Source organism: Salmo salar, chromosome 13, assembly GCF_965601325.2.
Source record: "Salmo salar chromosome 13, fSalSal1, whole genome shotgun sequence".
Taxonomy (NCBI): domain Eukaryota; kingdom Metazoa; phylum Chordata; class Actinopteri; order Salmoniformes; family Salmonidae; genus Salmo; species Salmo salar.
The window spans coordinates 75,046,448-75,063,764 of record NC_138303.1 but is presented as its reverse complement, the minus strand read 5'-3'; the positions used below and the strand labels follow the sequence as shown (position 1 = coordinate 75,063,764).

The following is a 17,317-nucleotide window of genomic DNA, read 5'->3' as shown; positions in this document are numbered from 1 at the left end:
ACAACTTTGGTCACCTTAAATGGATGAGGTTTGGGGTGTTTATACTCTTTTTCTGCCATTGAAATTCACAATATGATTCATGAGAGAGATGTTATTTTATATGTACTGAAAGAGTCAGTTGATTTGCACTGACATACAGTATGCCTGACCTTTATGATCCATTTTCCTTTTACTTGTCAGGGTTCATTGGGTCTGTCTCTTCCCCTTGTAGCATGAGCCTGTACTGGCGCGGCCTTCTATGACCTCAAACCCTACATGTTGATAGGTTCATGCCACCTTATTCCATTTCCCCTTGTTTTGCATGCACTGTACTGTCACTTTCAAGCATTTTAGAGAATTGGTCAGCCAATATTAAATAATTTATATTCACTGTTGTTTTTGCTTAGGAGTAGGTTACTGACTAGGAGTAATGTGATAGCAAATACCTCAATGAACATGTGAATTGATCCTGAACAAAAGTATAAGTCCACATCCACAAGAAGGGTAGGAAAATTATGATTTTGAAAGAAATGTTTATTACTTAACTAAAATGATATCATTGAAATACTGTTACATTTCACTTGGCATCCATACCAACATATTCACTCACTAGCTAAGCGCATAACAGTAATATTCAATTCTATGCACATACATTATTTACATTTCAACCAACAAACCATCTACACAGTAACTCATATGTCCAGCAATGTATTACACACACACTGTCATACACACATAAAAAAAATATTATAATTACAAAACATTGAAAGCATAGAAAATGTTTCACTACAAACAAAAACAAGGGACCAGCACAAGGCCAACTTGAGTTTGTATGACAAGGTCCAGAGAACATAGGACGTTGTCAAGGAAAATGGCCATATCCAGGTTAAAGGTGTGTTGACGGTGATCTGGTGTAAACAGAATCACCTCAGTGAAGCCACATGCAGCCAGTGACCTGGCCCTTCCCGGCTTTCTGTGGCTGTCTCAGGTGAACACATTGGGTCCTACTAGACCCTCACCATGGAAGTAACATGTCTCCTGTGACCTGCTGCACTGTCCGTCTCCCTTGTCCAATCACACCTGCTTGTTTCCAAAACAGTAAAGACTAGCTACCTCTCTGAATTATCTCTGAGTGGATGGGACCTGTGATCCAAACTATGTGAATGAACCTCCAGCTCTTCCTCCATATCTTCATCATCCTCAGAGCTGGAGTCATCGTTGTAGAAGTGGAGAGTGGCTTGGACAGGGAAACTGTCCAAGACCACCTTCCCCAAATGAGACACATATTCCTCAGTCCTGGACTTGGGCATGAAGAGCCTATGGATCAGATTACAGTATTAAGTATTTTAAAATACATCTGTGTTTTACTATTCAAAGAAATTAGCATACCGGTATACAAAAATGGTCTTCATGAAAGTGATAACGTCAAATCATAAAATGTATTCACAACACAGGTCTTTTCCCCAAATGAGTCTAAATGTAGTAACAATTCCAACTTACTATCTTCTCTCAACTGTTAACAGTCTACATACCTGACAGGGTGCTGGAATCCATGAGCACCTTTGGACATCTGTCTGGTTCTTGATGACACATTCCCTTGGTCAAACTAAACAGGACAATTAGATGTTCATTTTCAACTCAAATGAATAAACCTATACAATACCAAATACAGCATTTCTAAGGACCTGTGTCAGTAAAGTATTGAATAATCTTGTTTACTAGGCTACAGGTTTCTTGTGATAGGTTGGATGAAATTGAATTACTTCCTAATCTAATAGTAGGCCTAAAGTAATTGCATAATGTCCTTACTTTTTCTAGACATCCAGTTTCTCTATGACAGGGAATCCATGGTCTCCATATCACTGGATAACTGCAAAAGTAGAACATTTTTTATTGAACTGGTTTTTATTTCCATATTCCAAACAGGCTAAATATAACGTTCATACCTTAGGATTGGCTCTTCAGACTCCCCGTTTCTTCTCATGCATCTCATTAATTGGTCTTTCACTGTGAGCGACGTCAACTGCATATCCTGACCAAGAGGGAGCATCTTCTGTCTTCGACTGACCCACTACCTGCAAACTCCTAGACTGAGGGATACGGTCAGGTATGCTGTTTATCAAGGCTTTCCCATCTTGACTGTTCACTTGAATAAACAAAAGTGGATTTGGGTGGGGGGAGTCTTTGAGATCTGTCTTCGGCTGTCAAATTGCAGGTCCCCTTCCTCCACAGAATTGAAGCTTTTCAAAGATGGATCATGAAAAGTTAGTTATTCAGATAACAAAAAAATATTGTTTATCTTTTTCATGTTATTGAACTTTAAGGCCCTGGCTGTCCTTCCATTTATTTTATAGACCTATCCTATAGTTATTGGTAAGTTTACTGGTAATATGCATTTGTACTGGGTACATTTAGATTAAATGGAATATAATTAGTTTAATTCTCATTTAAGGAAGAAACTGTATAAGAATGTGTATAACATTTGGTGAGCTAAGGGATATGCAAATAGCCTCTCACATTGTGTTCTCGTAATAGATATTGAATTTTTTCTTTCCCTGAGTGTTTCAAATTCTCCCTCTCACATGGCCTCGGCCTCACGCAGTGAAAGTTTGCCCTGCAGTCATGACTGTATATACGGTATGTCTGCACTAGTGATGAGTGGGTTGACTCAACCTGTAGTCCCCGCTGTTATATCCGCCGGGCGCGTGGGTTTAGGGTCATGACATATTGTGTGGATGAAGGGCGGGTGGATGGCAGGTCGGGTTGAATAAAGAGAATACCTTTAAAAATCCATCAAAATATAATTATTGTGCAATTTATTTTAAATTTAAAAACAGACGATGTAGCTGTACAATTTTAAATCTCAGCTCTGGGAAGTCTGTATGAGTAATAAAGGACACAGGTCCTCGAAATGAAAACAGGTACAAGAGAACAATAGGCTACATTTTTTCCTTTCATTATTTTAGGCTCTCTGTCATTAGTGGGTAAGCCTAAACTTTAGGGCCTAACTTTATGCGTGCCAAATAGCCAACAGTCAATCACTAAACGCTTTTGAGAACAGGCAGAAAAAGTAAATGTACATCCACTGAGGCAAGAAGGACAATGTCTTGGTTTATTTCAATAAGAGAAAAGCTGAGATATGTTGACTTGAAAATAAAGACAAGGGACGGCCAGAAAAGTAATGTTTGGGAAAGGTTTGGTGAAGTGGTAAGAGAGGATGATAGCAGTGCCGCAATGTTGTGTGATATGAGACGCTATACAAAGTCGACAGTCACAAGACTGGACTTCAAATAGGCTTATGGCACATCAAGGGAACTACAGTTCAGATGGGTTAAATGGAAACTGAAATCTGGACACTGACTGTAGGTCTATAACCTCACACAGCCTTAATATTAACTCCTGCAGAATTAAGCATTTTTTTCAGTAAATTTATCCAAATGTAGGCTACATTTTGACTCGGGAAGAGGAGTGGAGAAATATGTCTTTCTTTCAGCATCTTGAGAGAATGGGAATGCACCGTTAGATACAGTCTGTAGAGGCACTATCAGCATCATAAAATCAGTATTTAAACCACATAAAATAGGCTATGCATCCAAGCTGAACTGAAATCTTATCAAACAATATATATTTTATTTAACAAGGCAAGTCAGTTAACAACAAATTCTTTTTTACAATGACGGCCTACCAAAAGGCCACCTGCGGAGGCGGGGGCTGGGATTAAAAATACAATTAAAGGACAAAACACACATCACGACAAGAGACACCACAACCCTACATAAAGAGAGAGACCTAAGACAACATAGCATGGCAGCAACACAACATGACAACATGGTACAGTAGCAACACATAACAGCAGCACAAAACATGTTACAAACATTGGGCACAGACAGCACAAAATGTTGGGTCGTTTTCACAGCTTATTATTTCTTTACAACTGGTCAAACTGATGTCATTTGGACATTTTGCGCAGAAAATCTTTCCAGTTTATGACTGCATTTTCTCCCTGGTACCTAAACGTCTTTGCTCCACAAAAGCAGAGATTACAGAAAACCTACCGATGTCAAGCATTCATTCTATCGATTTATAACATTCTGGTGAGCAAGGGTTTATTTAGTCTTCTAGGGAAACATATGGGCTAGGCTAATGACAGAAGATAAACTGCATGTATTTGCACTGAACAAAAATATAAAACGCAACATGTAAAATGTTCGTCCCATGTTTCATGAGCCGAAATAAGATCAGACATTTTCCATATTCACAAAAATCTTCTCAAATTTTCTGCACAATTTTGTTTACAAACCAGTTAGTGAGCATTTTGCCTTTGCCAAGACTATCCATCCGCCCAGGGGCGGAAATCCCGGGGGGGACGGGGGGGACACGACCCCCCCCATCCTGGGAAAAATATGATTTGTCCCCCCCAATATATCACTGAAACATAACTATGTAATTTAAATAATATTAATAATACGCAATGAAAGCAATTGTGCTGATTAGACACTTAATAGCGCGTTTTTAAGTTTCAAAAGATTGCGACCCCCCCCACCCTTTTCCTCACAATGGTTTGATCCACTGGCAAGGGAACAGAGGGGTCGTAGCCACTGTCTGAAAGGCACTCAATGAACGTAACTGACGTGAGGTTAATCCAGTCAATCGCGCACACACACTAGCTGAATATGCAGAGCTAGCGCGCAAATATTAACTATTAAGCTAGCTAGTACCTATTCCATTTATGTGGCCTCGTCAAAGATGGAATCTTTGCTATCGTCAATTTATTCCGAGATCAGCATGCAGATGATGTAAGTTAGTGCTTCAAAGTCCCTGTGATAAGGTTAGCGATAAACTGAAGTCCAAACTGAACAGAACTACACTCTCTTCTACCATTGTCTTAAATATATTTAATGGTCTTGTTGCAAAAGCTAAATTGTCGCAAGGGAACTTTTATTTATTTATTTTATTTAACCCGGGTAGCAAAGATTATAGCAAACACCACTGAAACTGAATTGGTGCTCGCTAGCTTTGCAAATTCAGCTATTGTTGGAAGCCAGCCAATATGAAACAAACTATTAACATTACAAAAGGTTGCCGCATATGTTGTGTAAATGGTGAACTCATACAGCTGTCAAGTCTTGTCATTTTAATCCGTTTCACATTTGCTAGCTACCTTTTAGATCGAAGCCCAAATAGAATGATAAAAGATAAGATGATAGAAGCCCATCTCCTACTGTAAATAACCTACACACTGTGTGTGTGTGTAGCCAGCCAGCCAGGTAGAAAAATGGCAGAAAAATAAAAGACGGACATCAGAGTATTTTTCAGTACACCAAAACGCAAAGTAAGAACCCTAACCCTGGCCCTGCTCTACTCTGCCAACTCCTCTAACGGACGTTCTACTATAGGACAAAATAGGGAGGACAGACAAGACAACAGGGTAGGGATAGGTTCTCGATTTCTAGGGCCCGACGAGAAGCATATCCCCACAAAATAAACCTCTGTATGGTGATATCCAGATCCGCACAGCTCCCTGTCCTGGAACGCGCCCGGTCTGACACGGAATCCAAACCGGCTGCGCGCATGTGCCATCGTGCATAAATGTATTTTGTCCCCCCACACCAAATGGGAAAACGACACGCAGGTTAAAATATCAAAACAAACTCTGAACCAATTACATTATTTTGGGGACAGGCCGAAAAGCATTAAACCTTCATGGCAATTTAGCTAGCTTACACTTGCTAACTAATTTGTCCTATTTGGCTACCTTGCATTTGCTAGCTAATTTGTCCTGGGATATAAACATTGAGTTGTTGTTTTACCTGAAATGCACAAGGTCCTCTACTCCTCCAATTAATCCACAGATAAAATGGTCAACCGAATTTCTTCCTTCCATGCGTTTTCTTCTCTTGACTTTATATTGCGATTGGCAACTTTCATAAATTAGGTGCATTATGCCACTGACCTCGTTCGTCTTTCAGTCACCCAGTGGGTATAACCAATGAGGAGATGGCACGTGGATACCTGCTTCTATAAACCAATGAGGAGATGAGAGGCAGGATTTACACCGCGATCTGCGTCAGAAATGGAACCGAGTTCTATTTTGCCCTTAGCAACGCAGACGCTCGTTGGCGCGTGCGAGCAGTGTGGGTGCAATAATTGAATAACATAGATTTCTACATTTATTTTGCAACGCTCGCACACGCGACGCGAGTGGTGTAGTCAGCCTGTAAGGGGAACACAGGAAGAATCACGTCCCTTAGAGGAGCTAAAGCTCCTAGATGTGTGTTGTACCAATGCCTCTCTCCGTCCTCTGCTCTTGGATGACCATTTTAGCGACAGTTCGTCGTCAGCGTAGCCGCCCACTTCCTCACTCGAATTCGCCAGTAAGAATTTGCATTCCGCAGACACTGTTCCATTGCGATCACAGCAAACACCCAAACAGACAAGACATGGAAACTTGCATAGGGGGCCAGTCCCCACGGAGAGACATTCTCCGCTAAATTCCCAGGCCCGAATACTTCTACAATATCATGGCAGTCCGCAAACAATAATTTAAGTGAATGCCGGGACCTACTGTGCTGGAATGTACGATCAATCATGATCTGCGCAATTCTATACTACCATGAAAATAAAATTCAAAACCAAATAAATATCTAACTTCTACCACACCAAAAACTATTTATACTATAATATATTTGTGATAGCACAATTTAATGTGCATTCCGCCACCTACTGTGCAGGATGGAAACAGGATACCAAAAATGTAATAAAATACAAAAAAATTAAAAATACTCTACTTTTCTGTTAAAAAATAAATAAAACAGATCTGATCCCTACACCGGCTCAAGGGGCACCTGGAAGGTCAGGTCTTCCAGCGCCCTTACAGGTCTTCAAATGTAAACTTTTCTGCCGCAGCCACAATAATGTCCAGTTTCTTAGGATTTCTGAGACGTGCCGTACAGTTTATAACTATAGCAATGAACGCCACAAAATCCACCTTTTTAACACTACCATATCTTCCCTAGCATAACTTGTTTTCTCAATTATTTTAATCGCATCCGCATCGGAGATTCGATTCACTGCTCTAATTTTACCACCTCAATCTCCTTCACCCTTAGAGCACACTCCAGGAATTGGGGATCATGATCCCCACCACAATTGCAACACTGTCGTCCTTCAATACTCTGTCCATCTCCACACACTTGAAACATGGACAAATCCTTTACAATTCTTACATTGCAATGGTTTGGGGACGAAAGCTCTGACGGCGTATTTTACTTTAACCAAGCTTCACATGCGTAGTTATCTGCTCTTTATCAAAAAATAGGACCAACACTTTCTCCTTTCACCCAGCTGGTCAGACACCGGGCACCAACCACACCAGGAATTATCTTCAGGTTTTCAACCTGAACATCCGTCATCACCCCTGAGATGACTCCTTTGACAGGTGCTCTACTCCGATGTTCAAAACAAAAACTTCTGTTGTCCAGATTCTTTTGAGGCTGCCACTGTTATTCAGAAATCCTGGTCACTCTGAGACTCCACTTTTCCCAGCGCAAACTTCACCATTTGACGCCTCAAATGGGTCTCCAACATATTCATCCTTACTCAACAAACACATCCCAACAAGTGCCCCACCACCACAGAAAGCACTGAGCTAAGCTGAAACACCATTTTGGAGCTGCCTGTTTGTATGCGGCTTAATTAATTAATTAATTGAACCTTTTATTTAAGGTCTGAATACTTATGTAAATGTCATATTTCAGTTGTATTTTTTTTTAATACATCGCAAAAATTTCTAAAATCATGTAGATTGATGAGGGCAAACAACTATTTAATACATTTTAGAATAAGGCTGTAACATAACAAAATTTGGAAAAAGTCAAGAGGTCTGAATATTTTCCAAATGTACTGTATCTGTGACCAACATATACATATCTGTATTCTCAGTCATGTAATCCATAGATTAGGGCCTAATGAATTCATTTCTATTGACTAATTTCCAACTGAACTGTAACTGTAATTGTTGCATGTTGCATTTATATTTTTGTTCAGTACAATTATAGACAAGTTAACTAGCAAATAGGCTACCAAAATGTCGGAAATTATAAGCAAAAACATATCTAAATCAAGCAACCAAAAAAAAGTCCGCCCTGTCAAAGAAATCGTTCCGCAGTCTCTGACTGTAGCCTACAGTGCGCTTTCGATTTTAGCGGTTGGGTCTGTTGTGGGTTTCAGATTTTCACGTCATTGGGTCTCGCGCCAAACTGCGCATGTGCAAACCGACTACGCAAAGGCTCTCCTTCGATATAAAGTTGTTTTTGACGAAACTGAAAAAGTATCAGTTTGTTGTTCTCACGTGGTTGGAGTAATAACAAGTTCATATACTTAAAACATTGGCTTGAATCTAGGTTTTGCTTTTAATTTTCGAGAATGAATAACTAAAGAAGATGTGTCACTTCCCTCATTGACTTCACAAACCCCAAACCGGTCTGCATAGTCTGTTTCGCAAGTGTTCTCGGAAGTCTCGCGAGGTTGTGCCTCTGGGTTTAGAAACTGTGCCACTCATCTGCACAGACTGCGAGCATGCGTAATGACGATTTATAGTGGGAAGAGCTTTTCTGTCAACAACAGGGAAGCTACGGTCAGGTCGAATCTGAGCAGAGGAGAGGCCATACCATATGGGCTCAAAAACGGCTTTCCAAATGTAAAGAAAATGCTAATAACGTTGTGCTACGTCTACCTTTGGGTGCGCTTTCAAAAGTGCTACACAGTGGTAATTCGGAGCACCCTGCACAGATTGTGCGGGGGGAGCAAAACCAATGCCAGTAACGTTAGCTTCACATTCTGTGCCTTGAATCCACTGGGGAAGCCTCGACTTCAGAAAGGACAACCAACCAGCCTGCAAAGTGTCAATAAGCAGCTCAGTCCACCTCTGCCTGAGGAGGACGTTTTTCTCAAGTTGGGCGACAAGGCTATTTACATAACCGAACCTCAGGTGACACGTTTGTTTGATATAGCTAGCTAGCTTTTTATTTTAGCTAGCATCCGAGGCCTTGTCTTGTCAAAAAACACAAGCTACTCCGCTATCAATGAATGGGCAAGATCAGCTTGCAAGCTAAATGACAGGCGTTAAGGTACACATATTTCTGCTCTGTTCCATTCAGAGCACGAAAATGTGAAATAGGCCTCCTCCATTATTAGCTATCAGTTTGTGCATGCTCTGTGGTAAATGGCTAATCCGTCAAAATCCAGTCAATTCTGTGAATTTGTCAGATCTTTTTGGTGCACATTAACTTACATGATATGTTAGTCATTTTACATAGTTTTGTATATGTGAAAGTCTTACTAATGTCTAATGATCATACTAACTTTCTAAAACATGCTTTAATATCTATCCATACTGTAGATCAGTGTATATGTTGTCTGTATTATTGTTCCTAGGCATGTGAGGACCTCAGCAAGTGGACTCTTTTGTGGGGGTCCTCTCTGAGTTGTGGCCCGCGGATAGAGAACATTTCTTTCATCATAGAGGCTACATCAGGACAAAGAGTGGGCAGCCAGGCTCATCACACTACAGAAAATAAAAAAGTATGGATCACAAGTATATTTATCGAGAAGCAAAGAAACTGTCAGTTTTTGTAGACTGTCAAGCATATACAGTGGCTTGCGAAAGTATTCACCCCCTTAGCATTTTTCCTATTTTGTCGCCTTACAACCTGGAATAAAAACAAACAAAATATGAGGGGGGGGGGGGGGTTGTATCATTTGATTTGCACAACATGCCTACCACTTTGAAGATGCAAAATATTTTTGGGTGAAACAAAAAAAAAAATGAACTTGAGCGTGCATAACTATTCAGCCCCCCCCGCCAAAGTCAATACTTTGTACAGCCACCTTTTATAGAAATTACAGCTGCAAGCATCTTGGGGTATGTCTCGATTCTTCAAGGCAAAACTGCTCCAGCTCCTTCAAGTTGGATGGGTTCGCTGGTGTACAGCAATCTTTAAGTCATACCACAGATTCTCAATTGGATTGAGGTCTGGGCTTTGACAAGGACATTCCAAGACGTTTAAAAAGGTTTCCCTTTAAACCACTCAAGTGTTGCTTAAGCAGTATGCTTAGGGTCATTGTCCTGCTGGAAGGTGAATCTCTGTCCCAGTCTCAAACCACTGGGAGACTTAAACAGGTTTCCCTCAAGAATTCCCCTGTATTTAGCTCCATCCATCATTCCTTCAGTTCTGACCAGTTTCCCAGTCCCTGCCGATGGAAAAACATCCCCACAGCATGATGCTGCCACCACCATGCTTCACTCTGGGGATGTTGTTCTTGGGGTGATGAGGTGTTGGGTTTGCGCCAGACAGCGTTTTCCTTGATAGCCAAAAAGCTCAGTTTTAGTGTCATCTGACCAGAGTACCTTCTTCCATATGTTTGGGGAGTCTCCCACATACCTTTTGGCGAACACCAAACGTGTTTGCTGATTGTTTTCTTTAAGCAATGGCTTTTTCTGGCCACTCTTCCATAAAGCCCAGCTCTGTGGAGTGTATGGCTTAAAGACGTCCTTTGGACAGATGCTCCAATCTCTGCTGTGGAGATTTGCAGCTCCTTCAAGGTTATCATTGATCTCTTTGTTGACTCTCTGATTAATGCTATCCTTGCCTTGTCTGTGAGTTTTGGTGGGCGGCTCTCTCTTGGCAGGTTTGTTGTGGTGCCATATTCTTTCCATTTTTTAAATAATGGATTTAATGGTGCTCCGTGGGATGTTCAAAGGTTTGGATATTTTTTTTATAACCCAATCCTGACCTGTTTGGAGAGCTCCTTGGTCTTCATGGTGCCACTTGCTTGGTGGTGTCGCAGACTCTGGGGCCTTTCAGAACAGGTGTATATCTACTGAGATCATGTGACACTTAGATTGCACACAGGTGGACTTTATTTAACTAATTGTGAGACTTCTGAAGGTAATTGGTTGCACCAGATCTTATTTAGGGACTTAATAGCAAAGGTTGTGAATACATATGCATGCACCACTTTTCCATTTGTTATTTTTTTAAACAATTTCACTTCACCAATTTTGACTATTTTGTTTATGTCCATTACATGAAATCCAAATAAAAATCCATTTAAATTACAGGTTGTAATGCAACAAAATAGGAAAAGCGCTAAGGGGGATGAATACTTTCGCAAGGCACTGTATGTGACAAAACTAACACTGAACAAAAATATAAATGCAACATGTAAAAATGTAATGGGTGGGGATAGGTCACAGATACCTTAAAGGTAGTGGCGTGGATCAGAAAGCCAGTCAGTATCTGGTGTGACCACCATTTGTTTCCCTCATGCAGTGTGACACATCTCTTTGGCATATAGTTGATCAGGCTGTAGATTGTGGCCTGTGGAATGTTGTACCACTCCTCTTCAACGGCTGTGCAAAGTTTCTGGATATTGGCCTGGAACTGGAACACACTCGTACACGTCGATCCAAAGCATCACAGACATGCTCAATGAGTGACATGTCTGGTGAGTATACAGGCCATGGAAGAACTGAGACATTTTCATCTTCCAGGAATTGTTTACAGATCTTTGCGACATGGGGCCATGCATTATCATGCTGAAACATGAGGTGATGGCAGCGGATGAATGGCATGACAATGGGCCTCAGGATCTCATCATGGTATCTCTGTGCATTCAAATTGCCATCAATAAAATGGGGCACTCTGTTCACAACGTTGACATCAGCAAAGCGCTCGCCCACACGACTCCATACACGCTATCTGCCATCTGCCCGGTACAGTTGAAACTGTGATTCATCCGTGAAGAGCACATTTCTATGCCAGTGGCCATCGAAGGTGAGCATTTTCCCACTGAAGTCAGTGACAACGCCGAACTGCAGTCAGGTCAAGACCCTGGTGTGGATGTCCAGCACACAGATGAGTTTCCCTGCGACGGTTTCAGACAGTTTGTGCAGAAATTCTTCGGTTGTACTTATGGAACATTTCTGAGATCTTTTATTTCATGAAATATGAGACCAACACTTTACATGTTGCATTTATATTTTTGTTCACTGTAGCAAGTGAGGAATGTGCAGTCTAATGTTCTGCGGCTCGTTCCATAGCAAAGTTTGTAAATAATAGATGCAAATGATATACTTCTGCCAGGTAAGCCTACTTTGCAGTTAACATTTTAATTGAGAAAGTTTTGGGGAAAGTATTTCTGTCAACCCACAAGACGGTTATCACATCAACTTGGCTACACATAGAGTGATAGACAAATGCGCGCACCACACAGACAGACGGATAATATTGATGGAAATTAATTGGCAGATAGTGTTAGGTTTGGCTTTTTAAGCCAGTGGTGCTTAACCAGGTGTGGTGGGATAATGTCACTGTTGCGTTGATTAGCTGGTAGCTTGCGGTGTTGGATGCTTGTGAGATTTGTTTATGACCGTTTGCGGTGGAACACGTGAAAATTGCACATACTTTCAGAATTGTTTGGCGAGCTACTCATAGGTGGGCTGTGAGCTACTGGTAGCTTGAGATCGACTGGTTGTAGACCCCTGCACTAGTCACTGTTGCCTAGGGTCGGGTTTTTGAGACTATGCTTGTATAGTTCAGGGGGGAATGCTCTCTTTTGCTTACTGGACAGAGGATTTTAACCTTAGACAGGTCGCATTCTTTCCTTCTGAGTGTTTACTTCCGCTCCATTGTTCCTCACGTCTGGTTTGGACTGCACTGGACACTGTTCAATTGGGCTGTTTTCCTTCAAAAGGCTCAAGGAAAGAGAGAGCTTCTGGCCTTTTGGAAGTCATGTTTTAAAAAGCAGGTCTTTAATATGGAGGGTCAACTGACACTTGAGATGCCATGTTAAGATCCTGGAGCCAAAATGTTTTGGTTGGAGAGGAAATCCTTAATTCCCCTTCAGCCTTTAAACACACAAATTGTTATTTTACTCAGACAGCAGGTAGATTTTGCTTAGTTACTCAAAAGTGGTAAAGCAGTGCAGTATCTATGTTCTGTTGATTGTTGAACTAATCCCGATCCCAACTAATCTAGAAAACTAAGTCTGATATGATCCTCTTTTCCTTCTACCGTCCACTAACGGTTAAAGTGTACTATGCTCTGTTGTCTAGGTGCTGAAGTGGTCAGACTACTGTCTGCCTTTGGCCTGTAGCCCAGTGCAGCCGTTCAGGGCCGTGGCTCAGGCCAGCGTTGACAACTTCAGCCGCCTTGGGGTGGCGTTTATGGAAGATCGCCTTCAGCTGGACAATGGACTAGTGCCTTCAAAGATAGTCTGTGAGTGTCGTTATTGCAAAAATGTCAATGGTTTCTCATGTGTGTGTATATACAGTTTTATACCTATCCTCAACTTGATTGTAAACCTAGGATATTTAAAATAAAAATGTTAGTATTTTTAAAAAGAGGCAATTTTTTTCCCTAACTGCAGATAAGTTTCAGTTCTTGGCCAATGCCATCTCAGAACTTCACTTAGCTAGGCTACATCCAAAAACATGATCCAAATCAGTTTTCCAAGTCTATTGTGAAATTTTTTCACATTGCTTAAAACTGAGTGAGGGACGCATTTTGCAATTCAAATATTGCCCTTTGTACTCATTTCCACAGCTGTCCTGCTCCGAGAATCTGCATTCAAAGAACTTCTGGAGAAGGGAAAGTCGGAAAAGCACATCTCTTCCCTCAACCTCAAAAAACAGACTGAGATCATCCTCTCTGAGCCTTCTCCCTGCGAGTGGGAGGTACTCTCAGTGAGAGGCGACCTCCAGCTAACACAAAATAGGAAGTGCAGCCTGCTCCAACCGCCAGAGATCCAGAGGGCTTTAGTGGAAAGACGAGGCTCCGAGCCCCTACGAGGAGTCAGCCCTGGGGTGGACAGCGGGGACAACTCACTTGGCATCAACCACCAGCACATGGAGGGCCACGGCCGCCACCTCCACCTCTCCAGCTGCCACGAGTGCCTGGAGCTGGAGAACAGTACCATCCTTTCCGTCAAGTACGCCTCGGTCGACAACATCCCTGACCTTCCCGACGACTACGCCACGTGCACGGACAGCGGGGACGAGACTCTGGACGAGTTTGAGGAGGACGAGGCAGAGAGCTTTGTTGGTCAAAGCCGGCGGGTCAACGTTACCGGGAAGCCCCCCAACGTGCTGGTGTTCACGGGTGGCTGCCAGGAGAGGTTCCAGAGGGTGCGTTCGCTGCTGGGCGAGTGCATCGACATGGACAGCTACACGGTGTACCCCCTAAGGCCCCAGCAAGCCCTCAGTGAACCCTGGCTGGAGAGTGCAATCCTGCTAGTGCTGGCCTCAGACGAACCCCTTACCCCCCAGCTCCAGGCCCGTTTCCTTGCATACCTAGAGCAGGGTGGCAGGGTCCTGGGGCTCTCCTCCACCCTCTGCCCCACGGGGCTGGCCCTGGTGCCCAGGAACAGCAGGAGGAGCCAGATCTGCAGGCTAAGCTTCACCAAGGCTGATACCACAGAGCTGGATCTGAGCGTGCTTGCCAGTGGGAGTGTGTTTGTCAGGGAGCCGCAGAGTGGTGGGGACCCTGGAGAGACGGAAGTCTGGGGGGAGCTGAAGTTGGACGGAGATGGTGGAGACAAGGACATGGTCATCGTCAGGGTGACGCGTGGAGAGGACCGAGGGGAGGCTGTGCTGTGTCAGGTTTGCACTCCACTGTCTCGATCAGTCAAAGATGTCATTTCACATGTAAACCACTAGATTTGTAAATAAAATGCTCTATAAATGGAAAGTATTGCTGCTGTTCATGTTAACTAACTTATTTAGCAAATAATATACAGTATTCATTCATTTAGATGAATGTGCATTTTACAACCACTTAACCTTTCAGCTGACCTTTGCCCTCTCACCACTGACCTCAGGTGCACCTGGAGACGGCCCCCAACTCTGAAGATATTGTGTCGTCTCAGGGTTTTGACGAGCTGAAGATGAGCAATGCGCGGCGCTACGAGGTCCTGACGGAGATCATCACCTCCCTGGGCCTGAGCTGTGAGCAGTGTCAGGCCCCGCCGGCCAGCCCTGTCTACCTCCTCGCCACCTCTGAGGTACGTACCTGACTCTTCCCCTGCTACCTATCCGTTAAAGCTAAGGCCTCTCCCAGCCAGGGCCGTGTTCAGTATGCACAAGGTTTTTGGAATGTTCAGATATTTATTCAGAAATCTATTGTGTAGAACAGACATGCTTCTGACAGAGTAAGGAGTCATGACTGCTCTATTCATGGTATTTCTATCTGCATCGGTCAGTGTGTTGCGTATAGTGTATGCACCTGACTAAACGTGACCTAGGCTTCCCCACCCTACATTTGATCAGTAACAAATTCTATATTTCTACATTGGCCTGTGGTGTGAACATGGCTGGCTAGCCTGCCCCACAATATCCAGACAACTGGGTATGGAAACCTTCAACACTCTTGTCTGTTATTAGAGTTCTCACATTACTCCTGTCCTCCAGTTGGATAAAAAAAATATCCTACTGCTTTAACAATGTTAGCTCATCAGTCTCTCAACTAGATATGCCGTGAGGCTGACTGCTGATTCAAGGTCTGTTCTAGTTCTACTGTTTGTGTTCTTGTGGAGCCCTGCCCTCACTTATTTTGACTGGCCCTCTGGACACATAAACCTGCTCTAAGCCTGTTGCATATATTGGACATGTATTTGCATGTATTAAGAAACAAAATGGTTTCCACATGTTCAGACCCGTCTGGGGCGTGTCTGGACTAGGGCTGCCACAATAAACATTTACCCAGGTAATTATGGTCTGGTGTGGGGGGGGATTGTGTGTGGCCAAGAAAAGGCCTGACATGGACGTAAGAGGTAGCGCACAGTCTCTCTCACACACACCTTATTGCTCAGTGCACAATGCAGTTTCTCTATGTGATGTCAGTGGTGACAGTTCAAAAAGTGCCACCAGTCTGTGTGCACCCAGTCGCTGACTAGCAGGCTGAGGCTATTCATGCTATTACTCCCAGTCAACTTGCTGCCTGGCAGGCTGAGGCTATTACTCCCAGTCAACTTGCTGGCTGGCAGGCTGATGCTATTAATGCTATTACTCCCAGTCAACTTGCTGCCTGGCAGGCTGAGGCTATTAATGCTATTACTCCCAGTCAACTTGCTGCCTGGCAGGCTGAGGCTATTACTCCCAGTCGACTTGCTGCCTGGCAGGCTGAGGCTATTAATGCTATTACTCCCAGTCGACTTGCGGCCTTGCAGGCTGATGCTATTAATGCTATTACTCCCAGTCAACTTGCTGCCTGGCAGGCTGAGGCTATTAATGCTATTACTCCCAGTCAACTTGCTGGCTGGCAGGCTGAGGCTATTAATGCTATTACTCCCAGTCAACTTGCTGCCTGGCAGGCTGAGGCTATTAATGCTATTACTCCCAGTCGACTTGCGGCCTGGCAGGCTGATGCTATTAATGCTATTACTCCCAGTCAACTTGCTGCCTGGCAGGCTGAGGCTATTACTCCCAGTCGACTTGCTGCCTGGCAGGCTGAGGCTATTAATGCTATTACTCCCAGTCGACTTGCGGCCTTGCAGGCTGATGCTATTAATGCTATTACTCCCAGTCAACTTGCTGACTGGCAGGCTGAGGCTATTACTCCCAGCCAATTTGCGGCCTGGCAGGCTGAAGCTATTACTCCCAGTCGACTTGCTGCCTCGCAGGCTGATGGTATTACTCCCAGTCAACTTGCTGACTGGCAGGCTGATGCTATTACTCCCAGTCAACTTGCGGCCTGGCAGGCTGAGGCTATTACTCCCAGTCAACTTGCGGCCTGGCAGGCTGAGGCTATTACTCCCAGTCGACTTGCGGCCTGGCAGGCTGAGGCTATTAATGCTATTACTCCCAGTCAACTTGAGGCCTGGCAGGCTGAGGCTATTACTCCCAGTCGACTTGCGGCCTTGCAGGCTGATGCTATTACTCCCAGTCGACTTGCGGCCTTGCAGGCTGATGCTATTACTCCCAGTCAACTTGCTGAATGGCAGGCTGATGCTATTACTCCCAGTCGACTTGCGGCCTTGCAGGCTGATGCTATTACTCCCAGTCAACTTGCTGACTGGCAGGCTGAGGCTATTACTCCATTGTGTTTGATGATGAGGCCCCTGACTTTTTCATTGACATTCGAAATGGCCCCCCAGCAAAGTGCTGTGCTCTGCTGTGGTATGTGGGGAATTAGCTCTGGGAGTTAATCAGTGTTTGAGATGGATCACTGACCGTTTACTCACCCACTTCAGAGGGATCTCAGAGGGTTATTCCAGGCTCTCGCCACTGATTGGCCTAACAGGCCTCTGAGAGCAGGAAGTGAAACGCCTCAGGACCACA

General features: G+C 43.6%; 1 protein-coding gene and 1 non-coding gene across 3 annotated transcripts in view; one reads left to right on the top strand and one right to left on the bottom strand.

Annotated features, from left to right (window-relative positions):
* Window positions 1-588: 588 nt before the first annotated feature.
* On the bottom strand, window positions 589-3,572 carry LOC106567741 (uncharacterized). The gene is made up of 4 exons (XR_001320144.3): window positions 1,926-3,572; window positions 1,789-1,849; window positions 1,512-1,585; window positions 589-1,296 (listed from the first exon to the last, which is right to left on the bottom strand). It is a non-coding gene; the product is annotated as an uncharacterized LOC106567741 (transcript).
* Window positions 3,573-8,548: 4,976 nt separating this feature from the next.
* hlcs (holocarboxylase synthetase (biotin-(proprionyl-CoA-carboxylase (ATP-hydrolysing)) ligase)) overlaps window positions 8,549-17,317 on the top strand; it is a 47,067-nt gene continuing 38,298 nt past the window's right edge. Inside the window, exons 1-5 of one of the 2 annotated variants that reach the window (XM_014137272.2) lie at window positions 8,549-8,968; window positions 9,415-9,561; window positions 13,097-13,259; window positions 13,587-14,641; window positions 14,860-15,042. In XM_014137272.2, coding sequence (XP_013992747.1) covers window positions 8,564-8,968; window positions 9,415-9,561; window positions 13,097-13,259; window positions 13,587-14,641; window positions 14,860-15,042 — 1,953 coding nt within the window. In that variant the 5' untranslated portion in view covers window positions 8,549-8,563. The remainder of the gene's footprint in view (window positions 8,969-9,414; window positions 9,562-13,096; window positions 13,260-13,586; window positions 14,642-14,859; window positions 15,043-17,317) is intronic. The other variant, XM_014137273.2, reaches the window with a different exon arrangement.